General features: G+C 42.2%; 2 protein-coding genes across 8 annotated transcripts in view; one reads left to right on the forward strand and one right to left on the reverse strand.

Moving 5' to 3' along the window:
- The window catches only part of LOC121719463 (adhesion G protein-coupled receptor E3-like), a 47,066-nt gene extending 41,966 nt beyond the window's left edge, over window positions 1-5,100 (reverse strand). For 4 of the 6 annotated variants that reach the window (XM_042105124.1, XM_042105125.1, XM_042105120.1 and 1 more), the window contains exon 1: window positions 4,841-5,100. In XM_042105124.1, the coding sequence (XP_041961058.1) occupies window positions 4,841-4,911 (71 nt within the window). In that variant the 5' untranslated portion in view covers window positions 4,912-5,100. Of the gene's footprint in view, window positions 1-894; window positions 965-3,856; window positions 3,883-4,840 lie in introns of those variants that run through there. The other 2 variants (XM_042105123.1, XM_042105126.1) reach the window with 2 other exon arrangements.
- Window positions 1,878-12,140, forward strand: part of LOC121719417 (adhesion G protein-coupled receptor E3-like) — a 69,889-nt gene continuing 59,626 nt past the window's right edge. Inside the window, exons 1-2 of one of the 2 annotated variants that reach the window (XM_042105026.1) lie at window positions 1,878-2,205; window positions 2,670-2,975. In XM_042105026.1, coding sequence (XP_041960960.1) covers window positions 2,061-2,205; window positions 2,670-2,975 — 451 coding nt within the window. In that variant the 5' untranslated portion in view covers window positions 1,878-2,060. The remainder of the gene's footprint in view (window positions 2,206-2,669; window positions 2,976-12,140) is intronic. The other variant, XM_042105027.1, reaches the window with a different exon arrangement.

Consider the following 12,140-nt stretch of genomic DNA (forward strand, 5'->3'; position numbering starts at 1 on the left):
TCCTGCTGCAGCCACAGGGTTGCAGCAACAGCACGTAGACTAGCCTACAGGAAAGCTGCTGTGCATGAACCATGAACTCATTCGTAATATTTTGAAAAGGTAACAGCTATTCTGTCTTCTCATTTTGTAGACGAAAATGGAAGAGAAATTTTATCTTAGTTTTTATTTCAAGCAAAACATTTTAGTCTCGTCTTTTTTCGTCAACAATAATGCATCTTAAGATAGTCTTAGTCAGTGTTTCAAGACATTAGTGCAGTCTCGTCATCGTCTCGTCTTAGTCATGGAAAAAAAGGTTGTTGACTAACATTTTTCCTCTCGTCTCGTCTGACGAAATTAACACTAGTAGACACCAGAGTGGACACAAAACGCAACAGTATCCTTTGGAAAGCTTCAAAGATTATACATAATGCTGGAATGTGCCGATGGAGTCTTAGACTTTATTTAGGTAGCAAGCTCACAACTCCTCTAGATAGATATACATGTTATATACCTACAGGCAAATACTACAGCAGTCTTCCAAACAAATACTAGCACACAGACAGAGCATACTGTACATACAGAGCACACAGACAGAGCACACATACAGATGATAGATAGGCAGATAGACAGAGAGACAGAACACACATACTGTACAGTACAGATGATAGATAGATAGACAGACATACAGATAGACAGACAGAAAGACAGTCTGAGCACAGACAGACAGACAAAAAGAAAGACAGAAAGAGCACATAGACTGACAGACAGACAGACAGACCAACAGACAAGTCTTCCAGACTTACAATAACACACAGTATACATATAGGCAAACCAATACACCAAGACAACAAAAAACAGAGAGAAAGCCAGGCGAGCAGATACTAACCATAGCTATGTTGGAATATGTTTACTTACACGTGAAATAGGGAACTTCCATTGTGCGGTTCTGCAGTTGCAGTTGCAACCCACACACACACACACACACACTGTCACTGATGTACTGATATGAACAGAGGCAGGGAGAGCAAAGGAGGGGAGGAGGGAGAGAGGTGTGAGATAAGAGTTGGGTTTTTGCAAAGTCCCCTCAGTGTAACATGGAGTTTCTGCAAGCTTAATATTACTGCAAAATTTGTGACTTGTGAAGTCAAGTTTAGGATTCTCCCCGGGATTCCTTAAGTTTAAGTCAGAATGCTCAGTTACATCAGAGTTATTTATTAGCGTTGATAATAGACTTAGCATTAGTACGCACTGATATTAACTCCGTTATCAATGTAACTCATTAGCTTCATACAGTATGTAAACCAGGAAACTAGACAGGTCCTTTACCGATACACTTCCACACTGCACTTCATGTACACGATTTCAGATTCATTGTTTTCAGCTGGAGATGAAGCTCTGACTTAATGCGTGTTCAGTTTCAGTTCTACCGTTTTCGAGCACCACGGTGCCAGTAACTGCGCTGGTGCCTTATCTAGAACCGGTTCTATGAATTTTGACTGAAAAAATATTTCATATTCTTTTAAAAGGTAGAGGGTGAATTTGGATCAGAATTTGGATTCACATGGATACTTTTTGTCAGTCTGACTGACCCTCTCCGGTGTGAGGGTCAGTAGTTGCCCAGCTGTTCTTGTCATGTGAGGTTCTGACATCTTGGTTTGAACTCTTAAAAGATGTGTCGCCACATTTCTGAGAAGCTACAGTAGGTTCCCAGAAGTCACAACATACAAGCACACACATGTACAACACACACACACATGCACACTGTCAGTGATGGAGTGATATGATAGGGACAGGGAGAGGAAAAGAGGGAGGGATGAGGGAGGAGGGAGAGAGGTGTGAGATAAGAGTTGGATGTTTGCAAAGTCCACTCAGGTCAATGTGTCCAACAGTGTAAGCCATGTTGATATTCTCATGGTGACGCAGGATGCAACCTCATTGTTGCCGCTTTGTCATTTGTGAAAACGACAGCACGCACTTCTCATGAAGCCAGAGAAGAGTATATGGATCAACCCCTTTTTTAGAAGTATAAACCAATCCGGCACTTTCGTTCTGTCTGGACGTCTGCAATTTGTTTTTGGTGGATGATGTGTTGCAATGACCATCAACAGTCACACACCACCAGCAGCAAAAAGGAAGTGTGTCAGTCAGTCGCTCCAACCACAAGAGCACCACGGAGGACATTCAGCATGATGGCCCTATGCGTTCTAACTCTCTATCTGATAACAGGTAAGCTCATGTTCAGGTATGCATGTAGCTCAGGTATGCATGTGAAGGAGAGTGTCACTCTTTCAAAATATCTCTCTCTCTCTCTCTGTCTGTGTCTGTCTATCTGTCTGTCGTTATGTAAAGCTTTTTAATGTATCAAGAACTAGAGCTGTAGCGCCGGTGGAAAATGAAATGAAAACATATTGAACTTGCTGCTCTACGTACAGATATTGTACTATATCTATATTGTGTTTTTATATCTCTACTGTTCTGTAGTGTCATGTTTCTCAATCTTTCTTCTAAGTGTACATTTCTAAGTTTCTAGCAAGTAGGCTACACATGCCTAAGGGACAAGGAGGGGGGGGGATGGTTACGATCTTTAGTAAATAGCTCAGAGCTTTCTCGAATTCTATTTGTATGAAAGACATTAGAAGATGAAAACAAAATGTTTTAATACAATAAATAATTAACGACGTTTGTGACAGGTATGGCGAAGGCCATTAATGTAACAGCCTATGTCGGAGGAGCCGTCTACGTCAAGTGCGAGTACGGAGGCTCTGGCTTGGGGAAAGACAAGCAAGTCTGCAAATGGCAAGATGCGAAACGCATGGAGCTGATAAGGACTCGTGATGCAAGGGTCAAGGAGGGCAGGTTCTTCCTCAAAGACAATGGCACGGGTTATTTCGAAGTTGGCCTAGCCCAGCTGACCACACAGGATGCGGGACAGTACGAGTGTGTCACGGACCCAGCAAGTAATGCAACCACACGTATCAACCTGGAGGTGAGAGAAGGTAAGGCACTGATTCTTTTAATAGATATTATGTGTGTTATTAGATGTCATGATAAAATAATCAGTTTATGGACTGACTATGCAATGTACAGTTACTAAGAAAGGACGAGGGCAAATTCACTAGAATAAATAACATATAGTGCAGTTGTAGTGTCAAAGTAATCAGTAAATACCTTGAAATAATAATAATAAAAAAAATCTATAGACCCTTTCATCAATAAAAACAAAAACAATGCTTGAACGTTCTATTTGGGCCCCAATCTACTTCCTCTACATTAAGATAACATATGGAATGTTAAAAAGGAAGTCTTGTGGGGCCAACTATGATGCTGATGATGGAACTCTCTTGAAAGGGTCCATAGACTAAGGAAGTTGCTGTCGCGGAACACTGTACTTTGTGCCAGGAGAGAGTAAAACTGTATTAAATATAACACAAGTCTAAGGAAGAGTTATGTGCTGCTGCGTTCAAGACAACTCGAAGCAACAGAGTTCTATACAAAATCAGAATGTGACTGTAACTGAATGAAAATGATGCATGTTTAAATGGACTCAGCTCTTACTTCTTTATGCTTAAAGGAGAATTCCGGTGTGATATTGACCTAAAGTGTATTGAAACATGATACCGAGTGTGAACGTATGTCTCATAGCCCATCTCGGCTTGTCCCCTGCACTCCAAAATCTGGAATCTGGAGACCACTAGTTGGCTACCAACAGCTTTTTCAATGGTGCTTCGGCATCGGGCTAGCAATGCAAATAAATCACTGTTTTACACCCATTTACGAGGCTCAATGTAACTCCACACTTCATTGGTAGACTTCCGAGGGCCCTGACATTTAAAACGAGACATTGAGAACTTTGAAAAAGCACTGGTAGTTTACTTACAAGACGATTTATACAGACAGTCTCTTCACGAAGTTTAGCGTTTGCAGCCATCTTGAATTTAGTCACGATAAGTCAAGCGACGAGTAAGAATGAACAGGTATGATAAGGGATCAGATTCCAAAAATAATTCAGTGGAAATGCATGGATTCCAGTTGCTGCTACTGGAAGAAACTGGAATCCATTCATTTCCACTGAATTATTTTTGGAATCTTTGGAACCTTTGGGCAGTTATCATGCAGCTATTTTCCTATTCAAGTCAATGGGGAGGCATACAAGAAGGGCAGAATATGTGTAGTGGACAGACATGAGCTAAACAAAAGACACAGAACTCAGAGAGGAGCTCTAACACCCCATACAATTCAGAGAAGAGCTCTCACACAATTTGTGAGAAGGAGAAGTGGACAGACGTGAGTCACACAAAATATATAGATTGCATTGCCTGAGCTTACAGTGAATCTTTTGTAAATTGCTTTACAATTACCGTCGGGCCTATAGCCTAGGCCTATTGCCTGGCTTGCCTCAGCTTCGGTCACGTCCTTTTACAATTTTATCATTGTAATAAAAAACGCAATTTGGCACATCATTTCAACATGCTGCTGGCCTACTAATTAATGCCTATTGTACTTTGTTTTGCAAAAAAAAAGAAATCCTTGATAAAATAACAAGTCATTCACATTATAGCCTAGGCTACTTTACGCACTGTCATGTCAGGGTGACACTATGACAAGCCTGTTCTGAAGACTCCCATTAATTTTGACTGCACGGGAAGAGAGCGCGTCTTTTTCAGACAGACAGCGAAATTTATTTTATACCAGCAGGCTGATCGGACAAACGCCTCGATATTAAAGAAACGCCGACTCCATTCATTCTGAAAGTCCACCGCACAACAGTGCAACGTGCATGTTCACATTTTTAGTAGGCCTAACAACCGCCAAACTTGTATGCTTGCCTTACACATCTAAGTTTTCCGACTACTTTTCTTACCTTCTTTTTCTGCTGGATGTTATTGAGTTTGTAGAAGTTTTAGCTCTGTTCTGAACATCTCGCACTGCCATCGCCCGATGTCATTTCTGAGTCATATCACTCTCTGTCTCTCTTTTAAATGCCTATTCCCTGAATGGTAGGCTACAATTACTAGTCTTTTATATATAGGCTAATATCGAAACAAAATAACCCAGCCATCTAGGATATAACACAGGTTGAAGTCAACGTGAAGTTGGTTCTGTTTAGGGAGGTGAATGTGTGTAAACATCTGAAAATGATTCAGAAATGACATTGGAAGACAAGGACTGAATAGTGGCAAGAGGCAAACCGAAGGCTGCTGACAGGGCTCGACGCTATTGTAAAGCAATTTACAAAAGATTCACTGAACAAAAATGCTGATGTGGTACATGAAAATTTAGCTAAAAATGTGGAGAATGCAATGCAATCAAGCATTTTGGATGATATATTTGCAAAAGCTGGCAGAATAGGCAACATGCCGATGTGCGTTTTATTTGGAGACTGTTTTGCGAGACAGAGACTGCGTTTGCTGCTGATATTCTGGGGATAGGCTACAACATAGCCAATGTAGGACTTTAGCCTTTTAATATATTTGCTGCATTGGATCAGTCTTTCTAGAACAGGCAAGAGCTTTCTAGCCTCACGTCAGCAGCAGCATCACCCATACATTAAAACAACCAACGGATGGTGGGTGGGTGCTGTTTTGAAAATTGGTCAAAAAACCTTGGTGCTGATGGATGGCGGATGGATGATTTTGGATGAAGTTTGATGCAGTTATGGTTGAAATAATAGCGCATCTCTAGTGTGTGTGTGCCTCTTGTAATGGTATTTACGTTATGACCACTAGTTGGCGATGTTTGGTTACTAGAGAGATTAAGCTTTACCTAGGAATGTCAGAACAAGTGTAACGAGATAACCATGCAAGGATGTAAATAAAGACACCAACTGAGAAATAACAAAAGTCATTTTACACCAACTGAGAAATAACAAAAGTAATTTTTATTAAGAACCCATAACATTACATGGTACCAGGAATGGAAGCAATAAAGCCACCAGGGACTCAGTTTGAGCTGTACCTTGCAGCTATCGGTGTGTCGGAGACGGCTAACAAGAGGAAAGTAGCACTGTAACTAACTGTTGCAGGGACCGAAGCAATAGAGGTGTATAACACGTTCACTTTTGACCCTGCAGAAGACAAGAACAAGCTAGATGCAGTTCTCAAAAAGTTTGATGAACATTGTCTTGCTAAAAAGAACGAGACCTACGATAGGTATGTTTTTAGATCACGAATGCAACGTGAAGGAGAGGTGTTCGACAGCTTCCTCACGGACCTCAAGCTAAAAGCTAACAGCTGTAATTTCAATACATTGACGGACTCATTGATTCGTGATCAAATTGTGTTCGGGGTCTGTGACAGGAAAGTCAGGGAAAAGCTGTTGGGTGAGGCGGACCTGAATCTAGAGAAGGCAGTGAAAATATGCCAGGCGAGGGAGCTAGTTAAGCAGCACGCTGAAACTTTTGATGTTGCTGACAAAGGACTAGCCCAGCAGCCCGCTCAAATGCATGGTGACGTAGACGCAATTTCTTTCAAAGGAAAGTGGCGCGGGAAGGACAGCAGAGACACAAGGGAAAAAAAAGAGAGCAGAGAAGAGCAGAGACAAGGAATTCAGAGACAAGGAATTTACCTACAAACATTGTGGAGGCCAGCACAAGGCCAGACAGTGCCCAGCATTCGGAAAAAACCTGCTCCAGGTGTCATGGACAAAATCACTATGCTAGAATGTGTCTTTCAAGGAAGAAGGAACGCAAAGTTCATGTAGTGAATGAAACAGATGAGGACAGTGATTCACAGAGTGATCCAGAGTTTGTGTACAGAGTTACTGAGGGGAGCAGTGAAATAAAGGAGACGGGCCGGCCAGTCAATGCAGTGCAGACAGATAAATGGGTGGCACATCTGTTAGTTAATGGGGCAGTGGTGTTGTTCAGACTAGACACAGGGGCAAAAGCCAACCTGATCAGTGTAAAGGACATTAAAGCACTTAAAGAGAGGCCAAACATACAGAAACGCACTGTCCCACTGAAAACATATAATGGACAGCAAATTGAAACCAAGGGGGTGTGCCGGCTTAAAATGCATGTGAATGGCAAGACACAAAACCTCATTTTCGTAGTGGTTCCTGATGACCACGAATCGTTGCTTGGAGACAGAGCATGTGAGGACCTGGAGCTGGTCAAGAGGGTCTACCAGCTCAACAGTGAAAAGGTGTCAGACACTAATACAGAAAATGACTCTGTAAATGAGAGAATGCACAGGTGTCCAGAAATGTTCAAGGGCCATGGAACGCTGCCTTTCACATACAAGATCCAACTTAAAAGTGATGCCAAGCCAGTTATACATGCACCGCGGAGAGTACTAGCACCGCTCAGAGGCAGTCTAAAAAAAGAGCTGGACAGAATGATGGATCTGGGAGTAATTTGGCCCATCGAGGAGCCGACAGACTGGGTGAACTCCATCACATGTGTAAAAAAAACCAATAGTGAGTTAAGACTGTGCCTAGACCCCAAAGATCTCAATGACAACATTAAACGAGAGCATTATCAGATACCAAAAAGGGAAGAGATCACAAGTGAAATGGCAGGGGCGAGATATTTTAGCAAACTAGATGCATCTCATGGTTTCTGGCAACTGAAACTGGACTCTGAGAGTAGCAAGTACTGCACATTCAACACACCTTTTGGCAGATACAGCTTTCTTCGATTACCATTTGGAATAAAATCGGCCCCCGAAATTTTTCATAGAGCGATGGAAGCAATCATAGAGGGGCTAGAGGGAACCCGTGTGTACCTCGATGATATAATAATATGGGGCTCAACACTAGCAGTACATAATGAAAGGCTGCTGAAGCTCCTGAAAAGGATTCAGTTGAGTGGTCTGAAACTGAACGAAAGCAAATGTCAGTTCGGGGTCACAGAGATCACTTTCTTAGATGACAAGCTGTCCGGAGAAGGAGTAGAGCCGGACCACTCCAAAGTACAGGCTATTCTAGACATGCCTGCTCCTATTGACAAGAAGGGGGATACTGCGAGCTATGGGAATGGTGAACTTTTTAGGGAAGTTTATTCCAAATCTATCCGCAAAAACAGTGGCAATCAGAGGCCTGCTGCAAAAAGACAGAGGGTTTGAGTGGACTGACAGACACAACAAAGAATGGGAAACGCTCAAAGAGACACTTACCAGAGAACCAGTGCTTACCTTCTTTGATCCCTCTCGTAAAACAAAAGTCTCCACAGATGCATCTAAAGACGGATTGGGCACAGTGCTGCTCCAGGCTGACAACGACGGCCACTGGAGACCAGTGGCGTATGCATCAAGATCAATGACGGAGACGGAAACGAGGTATGCCCAGACTCTAGGGTTAGTGTTGCGAGAAGTTTCATGGATACATATACTGTATGGGCTGCCTACTTTCACATCAGAAACAGATCACCAACCACTCATCTCTATCTACAAAAAGAACCTGAATGACATGTCTCCCAGGATTCAACGTATGATGATGAGGTTACAAAGATATGATATGGATCTAATCTACACGCCAGGAAAATACATAGTCCTGGCTGATGCACTGTCTCGAGCACCTGCACCACCCCAAGCAGCTGCACAATCAATAAAGGCACAAACAAAATCGTCAAAAGAGCTTGAAAGGCATGTAAACTTAATTGTCTCTTCTCTTCCAGTGTCAGACATGGTGCTCAAGAAGATTGCACAGGAAACTGAACAAGATGAGACACTGCAGGCAGTGGCAGAAAAACTAAAAAAGGGTGGACAAAAGGCACCCTCCCACAATACTACTTACTACACAATACTACTCCCACAATACTACTTACTACACAATACTACTCCCACAATACTACTTACTACACAATACTACTCCCACAATACTACTTACTACACAATACTACTCCCACAATACTACTTACTACACAATACTACTTACTACACAATACTACTCCCACAATACTACTTACTCCCACAATACTACTTACTACACAATACTACTCCCACAATACTACTTACTACACAATACTACTTACTACACAATACTACTCCCACAATACTACTTACTCCCACAATACTACTTACTACACAATACTACTTACTCCCACAATACTACTTACTACACAATACTACTCCCACAATACTACTTACTCCCACAATACTACTTACTACACAATACTACTTACTCCCACAATACTACTTACTACACAATACTACTCCCACAATACTACTCACTCCCACAATACTACTTACTACACAATACTACTCCCACAATACTACTCACTCCCACAATACTACTTACTACACAATACTACTCCCACAATACTACTCACTCCCACAATACTACTCACTCCCACAATACTACTTACTACACAATACTACTTACTACACAATACTACTTACTACACAATACTACTTACTACACAATACTACTTACTCCCACAATACTACTTCCATCAGGGCAGAACTGAGTGTGGCAAAAGGCACACTCCCACAATACTACTTACTACACAATACTACTCCCACAATACTACTTACTACACAATACTACTTACTCCCACAATACTACTTACTACACAATACTACTCCCACAATACTACTTACTACACAATACTACTTCCACAATACTACTCCATCAGGGCAGAACTGAGTGTGGCAAACGGCCTACTGCTGAGACAAAATCGGATCATCATCCCATCATCTATGCGGAAAGATATCCTCAACAGAATCCATGAGGGGCACCTTGGCATAGAAAAATGCAGAGCAAGAGCACGGGAAGCGGTCTACTGGCCAGGTATAAACAGAGACATTGAGACCCTGATTAGTAAGTGTGATACATGCCAAAGACACAGATACAAGCAAGCTAAAGAGCCAATGCTGATACCAGAAATGCCGGCTGAGCCATGGCAAAAAGTTGGAACAGATCTCTTTCATGTAAATGGACAAGACTTCCTCTTAGTGATTGATTATCACTCAAACTATCCTGAAATAGCACAACTGAACAGCACATCTGCCAGTGCTGTTATAACTCGCATGAAAAGCATATTTGCCAGACATGGCCTTCCCCAGGTAGTCCAAAGTGACAATGGTCCGCAGTACAGCAGCCAAGAGTTTCAAATGTTTGCAGAGGAGTACGGGTTCCAACACACTACATCAAGCCCTCTCTATCCAAAGGCGAATGGTAAGGCAGAGAAAGGAGTGGAAATCGTAAAAAGACTTCTAAAAAAGGCTGCAGAGACAAAATCAGACCCTTACCTTGCACTGTTGACCTATCGGTCTTCTCCTCTGGGATGTGGAGCATCACCCTCGGAGCTCCTCATGCACCGAAAACTGCGCAACACACTCCCACACATGCCAAGAAAGAAGGAAAACAGAGTACTCACACAAAAGCACATGCAGCTGAAGTGGGCACAGAAGAAGCACCATGACAAGACGGCCAGGAGTCTCAAACCTCTCTCAGAACACGACGTGGTCAGAATCGAAGAGCCCCACACATGGAACCGAAAAGCAGTGGTGCTAAAAGAGGTGGGGCCGAGGTCGTACACAGTCAGAACGGAGGATGGACAGGTATTCCGGAGGAACCGCAAATGCCTGCTCAGGACTCAAGAGACATTTCAAAAGCAGTCACACGCAGAAGTGACAAACCCTCCTGACGCACACCAGGTTGCTGTTTTACATCTAACCAGTGGTGCAAATAACTGACATGTCCAAATGGGCCTTGATGAAATGCGTCGCTAGACTGTTTATACACATTTTAACGGGCCAAAGTTGAAGAGCTGTTGTCCGTTATTGTTCGTGCAAATATAGGCTGATTCATGTTCCCTTGCATTGTGTAACTGAGGTCCATGGCTTGTCTGGCTTTCACCAGACCAAGCTCAATCTTTTAAGAAATCAAAAAATAAATAGCGGGCAGATCAGGCTGGGTTCACCCAGCTTAGTCCATAGGCGCCCGATATTGTTTAATTTTCCGATTGAGATATCCACGCTCTGGCTATTCTAAATGCAAAAATGCATCAGGGAGTTATGACAAAACTGTAACTAACAAACTAGATCCTAATAGAAAGCTGTTAGCTTCCCTAAGCTACAGGTAGGCCTATAAGGTAGGCCTATTTACAACATAAATTGTCAATAGGCTATGCTGGCGACACAAATAAAATCTCCTTTGGAAACCACAGTGACACTACAGTATCAAGCAGACTGGAAACCAATGGCTTACGCCTTACAGTATCAAACTGCCATATCGTGCGAAAAGTTGTAATAAAATTCACGCAGCTCCATGAGTCAAGGAAAGCGCAAATGAAGTAGCCACTTCTAAATGGGACCCACTACACACAGTAGCTTAAGGTGTGTTGCTAAAGCAGCCATAATGAAATGAAAGTGTCATTGTTTGGATATTTCACACACACATGCTTTTTAATCTCACAGACTACAACTACCAAGCTGGAATCAAAGCACATTGATTCCCCTCTCACACCCTGCACGCACTTAAAACAAAAATAAACAGGCGTCTCAGTCTCACGCATGTATAGGCAAAACTGTATCAGACCGGTGTAACGTTGGTAAATCTTCCATTGCACAGAATGATTTTTGTAGCACGTGCAACAATTGACAGTCGAAAGATACAATTACAGTGCTGCTATCAATTTGCTTGGTATAACCGCATTTATAGTTTTCTACACATGCAATCAAATTGGCCTCCATCACTCAACCAACGCTAACGGTAACATTATTGTACCTAGGTCCTTATTGATATTATAAGATTAACATACCTGCAGTAAAAACCAAGAATGTCTGATAAACATTCTCAGATTTATTTCGGCTTCAAGAAGAAATGGGAATTACATTTCATGTGAACATCGTCCTAGCCTTATCAGACGTTCTCTGCGGTAAACTACAGTCCTTGTAGGAAGCATCCATTGTTTTTCCAATCCACTTTTAACTTCCAAATAAATTACGTCTCACTGCAACGATGCGCCATCTAGTGGACAAACGACTACTTATCGCCAATACTGGAAATGCAGCCATGATGATGATGATGATGAATATTTGGCTTTCTTTTAATCCTACTGAATTTGTAATTATGTATCGGCCGTTCTAATACCGATAGTATGTGCGTGCCTGTGTGCGTGTGCATGTGTATATGTGTGCACCGCCATCTACAGGCTAATGAGTGTACAGTCACTAAATGTACACATAACCTAAATTTTTTTAGACCCCCCCCCATGG

The sequence above is a fragment of the Alosa sapidissima genome, chromosome 9 (assembly GCF_018492685.1).
Source record: "Alosa sapidissima isolate fAloSap1 chromosome 9, fAloSap1.pri, whole genome shotgun sequence".
NCBI lineage: Eukaryota > Metazoa > Chordata > Actinopteri > Clupeiformes > Clupeidae > Alosa > Alosa sapidissima.